General features: G+C 45.2%; 1 protein-coding gene and 1 pseudogene across 1 annotated transcript; one reads left to right on the forward strand and one right to left on the reverse strand.

Annotated features, from left to right (window-relative positions):
* Positions 1-8,641: 8,641 nt before the first annotated feature.
* LOC132213836 (non-histone chromosomal protein HMG-14-like) lies at positions 8,642-8,926 on the reverse strand. Its single transcript, XM_059660748.1, has one exon. The coding sequence runs from the start codon at positions 8,924-8,926 to the stop codon at positions 8,642-8,644; it is 285 nt and encodes a 94-aa protein (XP_059516731.1).
* A 2,555-nt stretch (positions 8,927-11,481) lies between these two features.
* LOC132213716 (serine/threonine-protein phosphatase 4 regulatory subunit 3B-like) lies at positions 11,482-14,418 on the forward strand (annotated as a pseudogene).
* Positions 14,419-15,583: the final 1,165 nt, after the last annotated feature.

Genomic DNA, 15,583 nt, shown 5'->3' on the forward strand with positions numbered 1-15,583 from the left:
GGGAAAGCATCCGTGATGCACATCCAGATGAAAGGGAGGCGGAAGGGTTTCTTTTGCTTAACTGTCTAGTCTGGATGTGCCGCATTGTTTATTCATCATCAGTTCATGGACATTTGGGCTGTTTCTACTCTGGATCTACTATTAATAATGATGCGATGACCATTCATGTACGAGTTTGTGTATAAACACACGTCTTCGGTTGAGTGGAAACTTTGGGTCATATGGTAAGTTTATTTTTTACTTTTTAAGGAACCGCCAAACTGTTTTCCACAGTGGCTGCACCACTTTATATTCTCAGCAACGCGTGAGGATTCGTCTCCACACCCAATGCTAACTTTTTTGTTATAGCATTTTAATGGGTGTGAAGTGTTCTCTTGAGTGATTTGATTTGCATTTGCATTTCTTTGATGGCTAATGATATAGAGTGTCTTATCATGTGCTAATTGTCCACTTGCATATTGGAACAGTATTTATTCACGTCCTTTGCTCGTTTTAAAAATTGGGTTATTTTTCTCTTTATTGTTGAATTGAAAGAATCCTGTATATATTCTAAATCAGGGGTCCTCAAACTACAGCCCACAGGCCACATGCAAATACAAATATTGTATTTGTTCCCGTTTTGTTTTTTTACTTCAAAATAAGATATGTGCAGTGTGCATAGGAATTTGTTCATAGTTTTTTTTTAAACTATAGTCCGGCCCTCCAACGGTCTGAGGGACAGTGAACTGGCCCCCTGTTTAAAAGTTTGAGGACCCCTGTCCTAAATATTAGATCCTAATCAGATATGGGGCTTGCAAATATTTTCTCTCAGTCCGTGGGCTGTTTTTTCACTTTCTTGATAGTGTCTTTTGACATACAAAAGTTCTTAATTTTGATGAAGTCCAATTTATCTGTTTTTTCCGCTGGACATGCTGTGCTTTTAGTATCATATCTAAGAAACTATTGTCAAATCCAAGGTCACAAAGATTTACATCTATGTTTTCTTCTAAAAGTTTTATAATTGTAAGCCTTGTATTTATATCTTTGATCCATTTTTTAATCTTCACCCAAGGAATTTTTTTCCATTTATTTTTTCGAGAAAATGGAAGGGAGGGAGCGAGAGAGACAGAGAGAAACATTGACGCGAGAAAGACACATCAACTGGTTGCCTCCTGCACATGCCCTGCCAGGGCCAGGGATTGGGCCTGTAACTGAGGTACTGCCCTTGGCCAGAATCAAAGCTGAGACCTTTTAGTCAGTAGACAATGCTCTAACCGCAGAAAAACCAGGCAGGGCTTTGATCCATTTTTAATTCATTGTCATGGGTGGTGTGAGATAGGGTTCCAGATTCACTTGTGAATAAGCAGTTGTCCCAGGACCATTTGATGAGAAAACTATTCTTTTCCCATTGAATGTCTTGATACTCTGGTTAAAAATCAATTGACCAGCCCTAACTGGTTTGGCTCAGTGGGTAGAGCGTCGGCCTGTGGACTCAAGGGTCCCAGGTTCTATTCCAGTCAAGGGCATGTACCTTGGCTGCGGGCACATCCCCAGTAGGGGGCGTGCAGGAGGCAGCTGATTGATGTTTCTCTCTCATTGATGTTTCTAACTCTCTATCCCTCTCCCTTCCTCTCTGTAAAAAATCAATAAAATATATTTTAAAAAATCAATTGACCATAGATAAATGGGTTTATTTCTGGGCTCTCAATTCTATTCCATTGGTCCATATGCCCATCTTATGCCAGTACTACACTGTCTTAATTACCGTAGCTTAGTAGTAGGTTTTGAAAATGGGCAGTACACGTCTCTACCATTGTTCTTTTTCCAAGAGTGGTTTGGCTATTCTGGGTTAAAAACTTTTAATACATCTTCCATCCATATTGTGAAACTGGGTTCTCTCTGAGATGCCCCCAAAAAAGAAGTAAAGAGGGAAAACAGTGTCGCTTCTCTGACGTGGCTATACGACTTGATCTTAAAATACAAAAGAGCCTTTCTCTTTCTTTCTCTACATTACAGTCCACGATCCCCAAGGGTCTGCACAACATTTCTCCATTTGTAAAACCCAGAATCCACGTCCATGTAAACGTGGTAAAAGGCACCTATATTCCCTTTTCGCCAATGTCATGCTTCCTGGGCAAATTCTGTGATGGTTCTCAAAGGCTGGGATCCCCCAGAGTCTTGTATTTCTCATAAAGAACCAGTCAGGCCCTTGCCCAATTATTTCCATGCAGGGTCAACGTCTCTAAGAAGTTTAACTCTTGTTGGAGAATGAAAACAAATCGCACACAGCAGTCACAGAGCAAAAACAAGAAGAAAATCAGGCACCTTCTACTTTCAGAGTCAGAGGCAATGGCCATTGAGGGATGGGGATGGCTTACAAACTTAAAAAAATAAAATTCTTAAACGATCTAGCTTTCAAAGATAAAATGGTTATATGGTCATAGACCCTGGAGACAATTGTATGTTTGGCGTAAGTGCCTCACAGAACATGAAAGCAGGGAAACATGTGTTTCTCTCTGTGAACGGGTCTTGCAGCCTATTCTTCTGCCCTTGGTTTCTGATAAATATAATGAGAGTTTTCGAGAATATTACAGAAAGGCATTCGGCAGCAGGAATGCTCCGGTACGGGGCACAGGAAGCATGGGGCTGTTCTCCGAACTCTGTATGCTTCACAGCTACATTGGGGGCAAGAGAGGGTTCAAAGGGCCTTCCTGCTTTCATTGGCTTTCTCAGAAGGTGCTGGAAGGCGTTCATACAGCAGCCACACAAGAGCAAAGCACAAGGCCAGCCTGGTCAGTGCGGCTCAGTGGTTGAGCATCGACTGCTGAACCAGGAGGTCACAGTTCAATTCCCAGTCGGGGCACATGCCTGATCCCCAGTGGGGGGCCTGCAGGAGGCAGCCAATCAATGATTCTCTCTCATCATTGATGTTTCTATCACTCTCTCCCTCTGTGAAATCAATAAAATAAAAAAAAATTTTTTAAGCGCAAGCCCAGGCGAACTTGCTGCTCTCCACCCTCCCCTCTCGCTGCAGACTCCTCCATAAAAGGAAGAGGTCGAGCCTGGAGGCAAGCGCTGTATTTAAAGAGACACCGAGCTGACTTTGGGCAGCTGTGTAACCTTTGTCCCTTTTATCCTTCACGACAGAAGCAGCTCGGGAGAAATTCTCAGAGATGAAAATAACTTCAGCTGAAGACCTAACATCGGGAGAGACCGGACTGTTCCGTTTAAGACAGAAAACTGCAGCCCTTGGATGCACGCGATTGCTGCTGGGAGGGCGGGGGTGGGCCGGGGGGAGAGTGGATAGGAGCGCGGCTTTAACTTAGAAATATACTCTTCAACCGCCCAGCCGAGCGCAAACAGACCGAGACCAGCATGAGATGGGAGCTGGATATCATCACCTCCGCTTGAAAGTGAAAAGCAGAGGCACCAGCAATGTTCTGGTTGCCACCCCAGTTGTGAGGTTAGGATTGATTTAGAGGAGAAAACGGGCGTATTTTTAGACTCTGTTCCACAGGATATCCGATAGTATGGCCAACACTGAGGTCAGATGCGCTGACAAATGACGCTGGCGGCGCGAGGCAGCAGGCGGTGGGGTGCTAAGCCTGTTTGGGGCGTGTCTAAGCAATAAATACTCCGGAATGGCCCAGAGAGGTCAGTAGAGGTACTGGCCACGTCCTATTGCGTCGTCCCGTGTGGACCCTGGGTGTGCTGCTCTGTGTCCATTAAACTGTTCCGCCTGAACGTGTTTTTCTAAAGATCCTCTTTGTTCCTCCCGGCTTTGACCACACCACAGCGCTTCCTCCAAGTGTGGGGGTGAATCTCCCTGAGATGGAGCCCCCCACCCTTCCACCCTCTTCCCTACTGAGCTTCAGCCTGACTTCCACCCAGGAAATTTTTCCTTGGGGGTCTGCCCGTCTTCATCCTTTTGAAAATCACACTCCTGGAGACAAGGTCAGAGTCAGGTGACCCCTCCTCCCGCCTGAAAACCAGCCTTCAGCTGTGTGTGGCCCAAGATCGATTACCCTCCTCCTCGCCACAGGGCACGTGAAGTGAGCAAACGCCGCAGGAAGAGCATCCCGACAACGACCACAGCTCTGCTCTAATGGGGCACAAGAAGGTTCTAGAACTTCTCTCCCAACCCCTGGCTTGTAGTGATGGGGCGGACACAGGTCAGCTCAAACACGTGAAGGTCTAAGCTGTGTGGCCAAGACGGTGGCCACTCCACATGCGGCCAGTGTGACTGAGGCACTAAGTGCACATTCTATGTAGCTTCAGTTCGTTTAGATTTTAAAATGGAAGCCGTGTAAAATGCCTTTTTGTTACACAGAAATTGGTTTTGGTGGGATGACGCTTGGTTTCAACTCATATATCATGGAAGATATTCACAGTGCAGGGCTCATATCAGCACATATGTTGGTTCTAGAATTTATCAATACTTTACAAATATTGTTTACATGTTGAAAAGATACTATTTTGATATGTTGGATAAAACAAAATATATTGCTAAATTTAAATTTACCTCTTTCTTTTTACTGTCTTAATGTGGGCTACTAGAAAGTTTTACATTATTGGCCTGGCCAATGTTGCTCAGTGGTTGGAGTGTCAGCCTGTACACCAAATGGTCATGGGTTTGATTCCCCATCAAGGGCACATAGTTGGGTTTGGGGGTTCACTCCCGGTCTTGGAGAGTTTGGGATGCAAGCAGTTGATGTGTCTCTCTCACATCAATGTTTCTTTCTCCCCCTCCCTCCCCTCCCACTCTCTGAAAAGCAATGGAAAAATATCCTCAGGTGAGGATTTCCAACCATACAAAAGAAAATTTTACATTACATACATGGCTTGCATTATGCAGGGTGGGGCACAAGTAGGTTTACAGTTGTGAGTATGTGAAACTGAGTTTATTCTGGTATTATTATTATTTATTAAGTATTCCATTATTTTTCATACAAACAACTGTAAATCTACTCTTATCCCACCCTGTATCCTTTTAAAAAAATCTGTTTTTATTGATTTTAGAGAAAGAGGAAGGAAAAGAAAGATAGAAACATTGATGCATCAACATCAATAGACTACCTCTTGCACGTCCCCTACTAGGGATCAAGCCCGCAACCTGGGCATGTGCCCTGATCAGGAATCAAACCTGTGACCCCTTGGTCTACACTCAACCACTGAGCCACACCAGCCGCTCCACCTTGTATTTTTTTAAAATATATTTTATTGATTTTTTTACAGAGAGGAAGGGAGAAGGATAGAGAGTTAGAAACATCTATGAGAGAGAAACATCGATCAGCTGCTTCCTGCACACCGCCCACTGGGGATGTGTCCACAACCCAGGTACATACCCTTGACTGGAATCAAACCTGGGACCTTTCAGTCCACAGGCCGATGCTCTATCCACTGAGCCAAACCGGTTAGGGCCGCCTTGTATTCTAGAACAGTGCTAGCCTATAGAACAACTGAAGGTCTTCAAAGGCAAGGAGAACAGAGCTGCAGCAGATCTGGGCAGGACAAGAGGAGGTTGGGAGAGGGGCTCACATGCTGTATGCCTCTGGTTTTTATCCAAGGGCTTAATTTTTCCCAAACAACTGGGAAGAATGAAAATGTTTAAAGCTTGAATTTTTTATTCTGTAATAATATTTAAAATGTTCACCTATTGCCAACTGGCCTTCTGCCCCTAAAGTAAGTTCTTCAACTCGGGAATAGAGCGACCTTTGTGTACAATGATCTAGGGCAGGACTGGCTCACCTGCAGCCCCAGACTCCTGGGACCACTTGGAGCTACTGCCAAGAACCCCCAAATCCATGCAGGCCGAGCCCTGTCATTCGATTGAGTAAGTAACCTCCGGCACTACCACGTTTCAAAAGGATGGGTGTTGCTTGATTAATGAAACGTAAGTTCATCTTCATGTGTTGCTGAATTCAGAGTAGTTACGGCAGTGGTTCTCCACCTTCTGGCCCTTTAAATACAGTTCCCCATGTGGTGACCCGACCATAAAATTATTTTCGTTGCTACTTCATAACTGTAATGTTGCTACTGTTCTGAATCATAATGTAAATACCTGATATGCAGGATGGTCTTAGGCGACCCCTGTGAAAGGGTCGTTCGACCGCCAAAGGGGTCGCGACCCACAGGTTGAGAACCGCTGAGTTACGGGCTCAGGATACATTTTTTCAATCAAAAGAATCAAAAACTCAGTTACTCATGCCTGGGCTCTGTGGAGTGGTGGGTCTTTGCTAGTTCATTCCGTGCCTTTGTGCAAATCAGAGCAACGTATGCCCGGGGCATGGCCTGCACCAGCAGCCTGCTGCAGCCGGCTGCAGTTTACTATTCAAAAAGCTCCTCACACTGGAAAAGGCTTAACTATCCTGAGAAACACCCAGCAACCAGCAAATAAGAAACAGATGCTCCACCTCCCAGGAGCCCTGCTCTTGGCATTGTCCAGGGTCAGAGTTCATGCTTTTGACCTGGAGGCTGGTGAGGTGCGCTCCTAGGTCTGGGCCAGGTCTGGGGGCTTGGGCGGGCCCACCATGGGCTCTCACACCATCTATCCCTGGGGGAGCACAAACAGGAGCCGATGGCCTCGTTTCCCAAAGGTTCTGGAAGGAGCAAAGTGAAGTTGGAAGGAAACTGGAATCGGGATTCTTTTACCTTTAATTAAGGAATTCGCAGCGGATGGAAAAATAGGCTATGTTTCCTAAACGTGTTGGAATTTATTTAAATTTAGAACCGGGTTTTTCAACCTCGGCACTATGGACATTTTGTTGATCCTTTTTTTGTGGGGCTGTCCAGTCAGCACCAGATGTTTAGCAGAAACCCTGGCCTCTAACCCACCAGACGCCAGTAGCACCCCCTCCCAATTGCGACAATCAAAACCGTCTCCAAACCCTGCCAAATGTCCCCTGGAGGGTAAAACTGCCCCAGATGAGAACCACCGACTTAGAATGTCCCAACATGGTTTGTGGCATTAGCTGATTTCCATCCTTTACATATCCAGCTGCAAGTACAGGGACTGGGGTCTGGCGCATGTGGATTCCAATCCGGCCCACGCATTACCAGCTGGGGACCGGGGTCAAGTTACTTAACATCTCTGTACCTCGATTTCCTCCCCTGCAAAATGGGGCAATAACTGTGCTGTCCTCGGAGAGATGTGAGGATTGAGAAGCTAAAGCTCCTAACAGGGGATCAGGAAACGGCAGCTAGCACACTCCCCGCGCACTGGCCTCATACCGGATCCCTGGGTTTCCTCTCACTCCTGAGCCTCTGTCGTGTGACAGCCAAGACCTGGGCTCTGAGCTCAGAGCCCAGAGTTCACACTCCAGATACAACGTGGAACAAGCTGCTTAACTCTGAAGCCCTAGTGTGTGTGTGTGTGTGTGTGTGTGTGTGTGTGTGTGTGTGTGTGAGAGAGAGAGAGAGAGAGAGAGAGAGAGAGAGAGAGAGAGAGAGAGAGGACTCAGGAATGAAATGAGCACGCAGGCCCAAGCCTCTCCACTGTGATCAGGTGCTGCGAGCCTGTGTGTGAATGTGGGGAAAAGCAAAGTTTTCTAAAACTGCAACGAAACCGTGGTCTTTCTTAACCTTCCTCCCCTACTGCTGCCCCACCAATGGGGAATGTGCTGGAACCCCGAAGCCCGAGGAATTCCATCTGTTCCTCCCACCTACCTCCTGGGAATCCTCTTGCTTCTGGAAGCTCTCCTGGTCCCCTGGGGCTGTTTGTTCCCAGGGAGTCACCCCAGGTCTCACTGGGAGAATGAAGCCAGACTTCCTTCCCTGAGGCGGAGCAATGCCCTCCCTCCCAGCGGTACGGGCCTAATTCGGCCACAGATTCCTGCTGAGTCTTACTATCCTCAGCTGTGAAATGGGCGGTCAGGCCAGCCTCCCTGTCTCCCCGAGCCTGGCCGGACTCGGACGCAGGTGCTCCTCATTCACGCCACGCGGGCCCTTCTCTCTCCCTGCCACTCCACCCCACTTTAAAACAGGCCTGTTTATCTTTCTAAACCTTGCACTCCCCCGAGTCAATGACCATATCCTGTTCATACTCTCCCCTCCCCGCCATTAATTCACAATTGAATACCCTCTATTCTACATAATCACATGTTCAATCGCTCACAGCACATTAGCAAAGTTACTAGGAAAGCTGGACGGCCAACCCAAGGTGCTACAGAAGCACAACGTTCTGACAGGGAGAGAGCCAACGGCCAGCAGTGCTTCTCTTCAAGAAACAATTCTACCAAACACATGCGCATAGAAGCAACTTTAAAGGTTCAAGACATAGCAAACGCACGGCTGACTCCCAACTGCCATTTAGCATGCTCTGCATTACGGGATATAAAACCACCCCCGTCTATGGAATGTTAGGCTGACAGCTAAGACAGTCAACGCCTCCATATTCAAGATCCCACTATTTCTGGTTGTGCCAAAAAATAAACAACCGGCAAATTATTCATCTCTTTTAAAAAAAAAAGCATTCACACTTTAAAAAAGTGGGATGAGGTGGAACTCCCTCCTTCTTAATAAGGTGTCTAGAGCTACTAAAAGCCTTGCATGTGCAGAGCAGTTGCTAAAACGATTCCCCTGGATTGTGCAAGCAGGGAGGCAGGGACCACTGCTGAGCCCTGGCCTGTGCCAGTCACCAGACTTGGCCTCTTTCTCTCCTGCTTCATCGGAGGCTGGGCTCCCCGCGCCCCTCCCCCGCCTTCGTTTCTCCGTTTCCCGCAGGCAGATCTTCTGTGGGCTCCTGGTCCGCCACTGGCGCCTGCTTTCCCTTTGCTCCCCTTTTCCTTTCCCTTTGCACCTTTTTGGCTGCAGATTTACCCTCTCCTGCCGCCTTTTTTGGCTTCGAGTCCACTTTTGCAGGAGCAGGTGTGGCTGACAACCCGGCCCACCTCCTCTTGGGCGCCTCCTGGGCCGCCCCCTCGGCAGAGCTGACCTTCCTCCTGGGCATCGCGGAGGCGGCCCGGCCCAGGATCCGGAGAACAGGGGCTGACAAGCTGCTGGGGCCCGCGATGGGGGCAGTGGGAGGACCTGCCCTATTCATACTTGTATCCCATAACATAGTTCCTGCCACAAGGCAAGTCCGCAATCAGCGTTTGTTGAATGAATGAATGAATGAATGAATGGGGAGGAGGGATTGGAGCACGTGGCCACTTTAAATCCTACCAGTGGGACAGGGTGGGGGTTTCTTTCCTTCTCACCCTCCTCTGGCCCCACCCCACCTCGCCCTTTGCTGGGAAAATACACTTTATAAGATGAAGCAAAGACTGTGAGGTGAAGCAAGAGCAAGTCCAACACCTGAGACATGACCCGCGTGACTTCCAGCAACACTTTTCCAGGCTGCACTCGACATGCGCCTGGGTAAATAGATACATGGAGACTGTTCCAGAAGGGAGCCACGGGAAGAAAGAAGACCCTTTGGGGAAGTCCAGCGGCTGGTTTCAAAACAGCCCGAGGCCCTGGGAAGATGGGGTAGAAAAGTGAGTCTCCTCTTCTCCACAGCTTGGTGCTCACCCGGCCTCAACAGCCCATCCACAGTCCCTGGGACTAACCCAGGGCTTCCGTGAAATGAGAAGTGGGGAGGCTCACCGCCTCCCACCGAAAGTCCGGTCACAGCCCAGACACAGGCTTCTCACCAGCCCCAGGGATCAAAAGTTGACTCAGTGCTTGAACATCTTGCTCAAGAACATTTGTCCCCCGAATTCCTCTCTGAGCTTTCCTTTGCTTGGTTTCAACTTTTAATTTTGCTCTAGTCTCCAAGGCCCTAAACCAGGCTTCCTGTGGAGTGTGCTCAGGACCATTTATGGATGAAAGTCCTACACATCCCTTGCTGTCTGTCAGTTAAGCTATTAACAGGGAATCAACGTCAACTGTGGGAATCAAGCTGAGCACAGATACGGTCCTTTGCAGCACTCCTTCAGTTATTTCAGGAAACACCCCTTTGTTCTAAAGTAGTGTATCAGCTGGGGCCCAGCCTTCCACAGGCATGCCCTGTGAGTCTAATCTACTCTCTTCCTCATTCTCGTTTGCATTGCCTATTCCACGGTACTTACCTCTAGAATAGTGGCCAGAAAACTGGTAAGGGTTGCACGTAGGCACCAACACCCCAGACTTTCAATTCAGATGGAAAGAAACTCCATTTTTGCTGTATTAGTTTCCGATGGATGCTGTAACAAATTACCACACACTTGGCTGGATGGTCAGATCTAAAATTAGTTCACCAGGCCAAAATCACTCTGGAGGCTCTGGGGGAGAATCCTTTTCCTTACCTTTTCCAGCTTTAATTCTTTAAAGCCAGTGAACAGTGAAGAGCTATGGACACAAAGAAGGACAAATGAACTAAATTCCTAAGAACAATGGGCACAGAAAAAAGAAAAAGAAAAACCACTGGAGAATTTGAATTCAAGTCAATATAACTGATCTAAACAGAAGCACACAGGAGAAAAAATGATTAAAAAGAAAATATTAGGAACTCAGGAGTCAATATCAAATAATCTAACATATGTGGAATGAAAGAAAGAAAACAAACTGGGCAAAGAAAGAATGAAAAACTGCGCAAAATAATTATTGGAAGACTTAATAGTCAGAAACTTCCTAACTTAACAAAAGACATTAAACCACAGATACAATAAACTCAGCAAATCCCAAGCTTTGTATGAATACAAAGATCGCTCCCAGGCACATCATGGTCACTGAAAAATCAAAGACAGAAGGAAAGCTCATAAAAGAAACCAGAGGGGGAAAGAAACACTTTATATTTGGGGGCAGAGGAAGGAGAGACATAGATGGCAGTTGACTTCTAATCAGAAATAAGAAAACCTAGAAGATAATAGAATAACATCATTAAAATGATGGAAGAAAAATAATCAATGTCAACTTAGAAGCTTATAGCCAGTGGAAATATACTTCAAAATGAGGGAGAGAAAGAAAGAAAAAGATATTCTCAAACAAACAAAATCTGAGAGAATGTGATACCAACAAATCCAAAGCTCAAGAAGTAAGCCATTCTGTTTACATCACTACAATCTCGACAGGTTTTTTAAGCTAAAGAGACAGTATCCCATGTGGGAAATGGAATCTACAGGACGGAATGAAAAGCACTGGAAAAAGCAAGTATGTGGGTAAATATAAAAGATTATTTTTAATTTTAAAAAGATGTCTGAATGTTCAAATGAAAATAATAGCAAGTATTATAACACATGTAGAAGTAAAACTCATGACAAAAATACCACTGAAGAATGGAGGGATAAAATGCAATTGTAGTGTTTAAGGTTCTTGCTTTGTCCAGGAAGTGCTGTAATATTTATTCAATGTTGACAATGATATATTAAGGTTGCATATTGAAATAAAACAAAGAGGCACAGCTAAGAATCAAAAGAGGAGATAAAAGGAATATGAAATAATAATCTATGAGAGGACAGGAAAGAAGGAACCAAGAACACATGGGACAAATATGAAACAAAGCAAGATGATTCATAAACCCACCCTATCAGAAATTATATCAAGATGGCGCATGTGTACTGGTGGCGGTGGTGGTGGGAGCAAAGGTCTGTGCCCGGAAAGCAGACTGGCGAGAGGGCGACCAAAGCACCGGCCGTCTCTGCCACTTCCGTGGAGGAGCTCAGGGGCATGTCGCTGCTGGTTGGGCCGCGTCCCAGGGATCACTACTCTCGGAATCAAACATAAACCCAAACACTGCATATCAGAAACAACAAGAGACATGAACCGTTCGGTAAGAAGCTGAACATTGGGATCTGGCTCTATGTTTTCAGGAAAAAGCTGGTGGTGATGGGATCTGGGGGGAAACTGGTTACATTCAAGGCTCTGCTCTATCGGTGGAAGTCACACAGAGCCTCACTGACGAATCAGAAGAACGATTTAAAGACATGCCGGTAACCAGTCCCCTGACTGATCTGCCCACATGTAAATGCAATAAACTTGAAGAGATTGCTGACTCAGTCGCCTCAGCTCTCTCCTCTATCCGCAGGGAAAAGCTGGCTCTGGCCTTGGGAAATGAAGGTTATATGAGAAAACTACTGCAGCTCTTCCAAGCTTGTGAGACCCTAGAAAACACCGAAGGCTTACACCATGTGCATGAAATTGTTAGAGGAATCTTGTTCCTAAATAAGGCAACTCTGTTTGAGGTAATGTTTTCTGATCCATGTACCATCCATGTCATTGGATGGCTTGAATATGACCCTGCTTTGGCTCAGCCAAAAAGGCATAGAGAATTCCTGACCAAAACTGCAAAATTTAAGAAAGTTATGCCAATAACAGACTCTGAATGAAGGTAGAAAGTACATCAGACTTACAGGATACAGCACATTCAGGACATCATTTTGCCTATGCAGTCCGTTTTTTTGTTTGTTTGTTTTTAAAATATATTTTTATTGATTTCAGAGAGGAAGGGAGAGGGAGATAGAAACATCAATGATGAGAGAGAATCACTGATTGGCTGCCGCCTGCACACCCCCGCCTGGGGATGGAGCCTGCAACCCAGGCATGTGCCCTTGGCTGGAATCAAACCTAGGACCCTTCCAACTACAAGCCGACACTCTAGCCCAGCCGTGGGCAAACTACGGCCCGCGGGCCTGATCCGGCCCGTTTGAAATGAATAAAATTAAAAAAAAAAAGACCGTACCCTTTTATGTAATGATGTTTACTTTGAATTTATATTAGTTCACACAAACACTCCATCCATGCTTTTGTTCCGGCCCTCCGGTCCAGTTTAAGAACCCATTGTGGCTCTCGAGTCAAAAAGTTTGCCCACCCCTGCTCTAGCTACTGAGTCAAACCTGCCAGGGCTATGCCATCCATTTTGAAGAGAATTTTCTTTCTGCTCTGACATCTTTTATTTAATTCAACAAATTTTAGATAGCATGTTGCAGGAAGATGAGGAACTTCTGTCTGGTTTTGGCACAGTTAACACATGATGGTAAACTGTGTGAGTTGACATTACAACCTCAAAACAGGATGCATTTTCCAAAACTTTGGCAAAGTTCAGGATTCTTCCTGCTCTTGAAATTGTAATGGGCATGGATGATTTGCAGGTCAGGTCAACTGCTACAGATAAATTTTCTTACCTAATAGAGTTTAGTCCATTCATAGCCTGAGAATTGGTCATTCAAAAAGCCCACAGAGTGACCATGATATCCTTCTCATTAATGTAGTAACTGAACAAATGATCTGTGATCCTGATCTAGGAGGTGCTGTTCAGTTCATGGGACTTCTTTGTACTTGAATTGACCCAGAGAACATGCTGGCTACAACTAATAAAACTGAAAAAAGGTAAATTTCTACATTTCTTCTCCAACCATTGTATGCATGTCCTCACAGCCCCACGTTTGACCAAAACTTCAGAAGACCAAAGGGAAAAGAATAATGTAGTTGGATCTAACAAAAACAGTACCATTTGTCCTGAAAATTATCAAACAGCATAGCTGCTTGCCTTAATTTCAGAGCTACTTGTAGCATTTTGTGTGGAACATCATGCATATCACATAAAAGTTACATTATGAACAAGGATTTGCTAAGAAGAGTCTTGGTCTTGATGAATTCCAAGCACGCTCTCCTGGCCTGTGTGCTCTTCGTTTTATGAGGCAGATAATTGGCCTTCAAGATGAATTTTACAGTCGTTACATCAACAAGAGAAATCTTTTTGAGCCAGTTGTAAATGCTCTTCATGCTCTTCTGGATAAAGGAACTTAGTACAATCTGTTAAATTCAGCTGTAATTGAGTTCTTTGCAATTGTAAGAATGGAAGATATTAAGTCTTCTACTGCACGTATAGTTGAAAACTCTTATAAATCACTTGAATTGATAGAATATGTTCAGACATTCCAAGGATTAAAGACTAACTATGAGCAAGAAAAAGACAGACAAAATCAGAACCTGATCACTATGCCATCTGTCCTGCGCAGTAACAGATTTTGCAGATGCAAAAGCCTCGGAAGAGGATGAAGAAATGGGGTTTAATGAAGGTGAAGAGGACGAAGGAAAAGCAGTTGTGTGTGGCACCAGTGGAAAAATCCAAGCCAGAAGATGTTATAAAAAAAATGTGTGAAGACTAAGAAAGCCAAAGACAGTGAAGACAAGGAAAACCGTCCCAGAATGACAGCTTCCGGTGGCTTCCCATTTCCGCACCCCCCCCCCCCGCCCCCCGGCCAGTGCTGATGGAGAAGCAGCGCAAAGAGCAGACCTGTAGTGGCCCCAACACCACCGGCAAGTGCCATTGGAGCCTCTCCCAAAAATACACACTTGGCTACATCAGTAACAGCCCCCAAGGGAAGTTTGGTTGGTTCAGTGGATTATCCAGAGGAAGAGGAGGAAGAAGAGGAAGAAGAAACACCCTCCAGAGAAGACCTCATCTTAGCTCATAAAATATTGACGGGGGACCCTCAGCATGTGGTCTCACTAAAATGCTGCAACTGTTCAATGAGCTGAAACTGAATCAGAAAGCCTTCTCGCATGAACGTCTCATTGGACAGGGAGTAGCAGGAACGCTGGGTATAGCAGCTAGGAGACGTTAGTTCTGGGAAGCTGATGGCTTTCTAGTAATTAAGCAGTTTGCCCTACAGCTATTACCAAAAAAAAAAAAATTAGTAACCAAACCTCCAAGATAGCTTTTCAGCAAGGAAACTCTCAGGCTTTGGGACACTGTTAGGTTGAAAATATAATACGAATGCAGAGTTGCTTCGGGGTGGCTGTGGGGAAAGTTGGGGGGGGTGTATTGTTCTAGAAACAATTATAAAACTTCAGAAAACCCAATAACATTACTTATATAATGGTGCTGGCCGCGTTGTTCTCTTAATCAGCTGCCTCTTTTTAAAAGAAGCGTATGGAAAACATTGGTTTTTTTAACTATCATAAGAGAAGAATGAAGTTAAGCTATTGGGACCAGTTCTTTGAAGATTTAACAGAAATTCAGCCTTTCTATGTAGTTGGAGGGAAGTGCACCCCATATTACAGCACATGTTGAGTTTTCTGCACCAGGATTTTTCATATGTATTTTGATGGAAACAAACAAGCTGTATTCAAAATAGTTTTGTTCATGTGACTTTAAAATCAGCGCTTTTAGAGATCCAGGTGCCAGGAGCCATACAGCAGCACCCAGATGATTTTCTCTAGAAACAGAGTGTTTTCAACTGCCTACGGGCCCAGGCCTTTGTGGAAGGTACTTTGAAGTTACTTTCTGCTTTGTTAGGGAATTGTCTCTCTCCCCAGAGCGGCAGGCAGTTTGAAAGTGCCATCTATGCAGACTACTATACAGAGACCAGCGATGAATAAAGTGGAATTTCATATCCAGAGGCCATTTTGGTCCAAGAAGTTACTTCACTGTCAGACTCAGAATGCAGCCCATGAAGCTTTTCCATAAACAAACAGGGTGTGATGGGGAAGCTGCTGTTCTTACCAAGCAAAAGCGCATTCCATGTCTGCAAATGAATTTAAAATAATAATTTGAGGCAAACAGTGAAGAGGTTTTATTTTTAGAACAAGCAAGTTAGCTGTAAATATTTTTAAATGTTCGTTTGCTCATCTGTGATCTGAGATAATGCTGAGCAAAACATCCCTCACACGACAAGTGAATGCATGGGGGGGAAAAGCTAAA

The sequence above is a fragment of the Myotis daubentonii genome, chromosome 12 (genome assembly GCF_963259705.1).
Source record: "Myotis daubentonii chromosome 12, mMyoDau2.1, whole genome shotgun sequence".
In the NCBI taxonomy this organism is placed as follows: Eukaryota; Metazoa; Chordata; class Mammalia; order Chiroptera; family Vespertilionidae; genus Myotis; species Myotis daubentonii.

Coding starts and splice junctions, on each gene's coding strand:
- LOC132213836 (XM_059660748.1), bottom strand. CDS start 8,926: ATGCCCAGGAGGAAGGTCAGCTCTGCCGAGGGGGCGGCCCAGGAGGCG.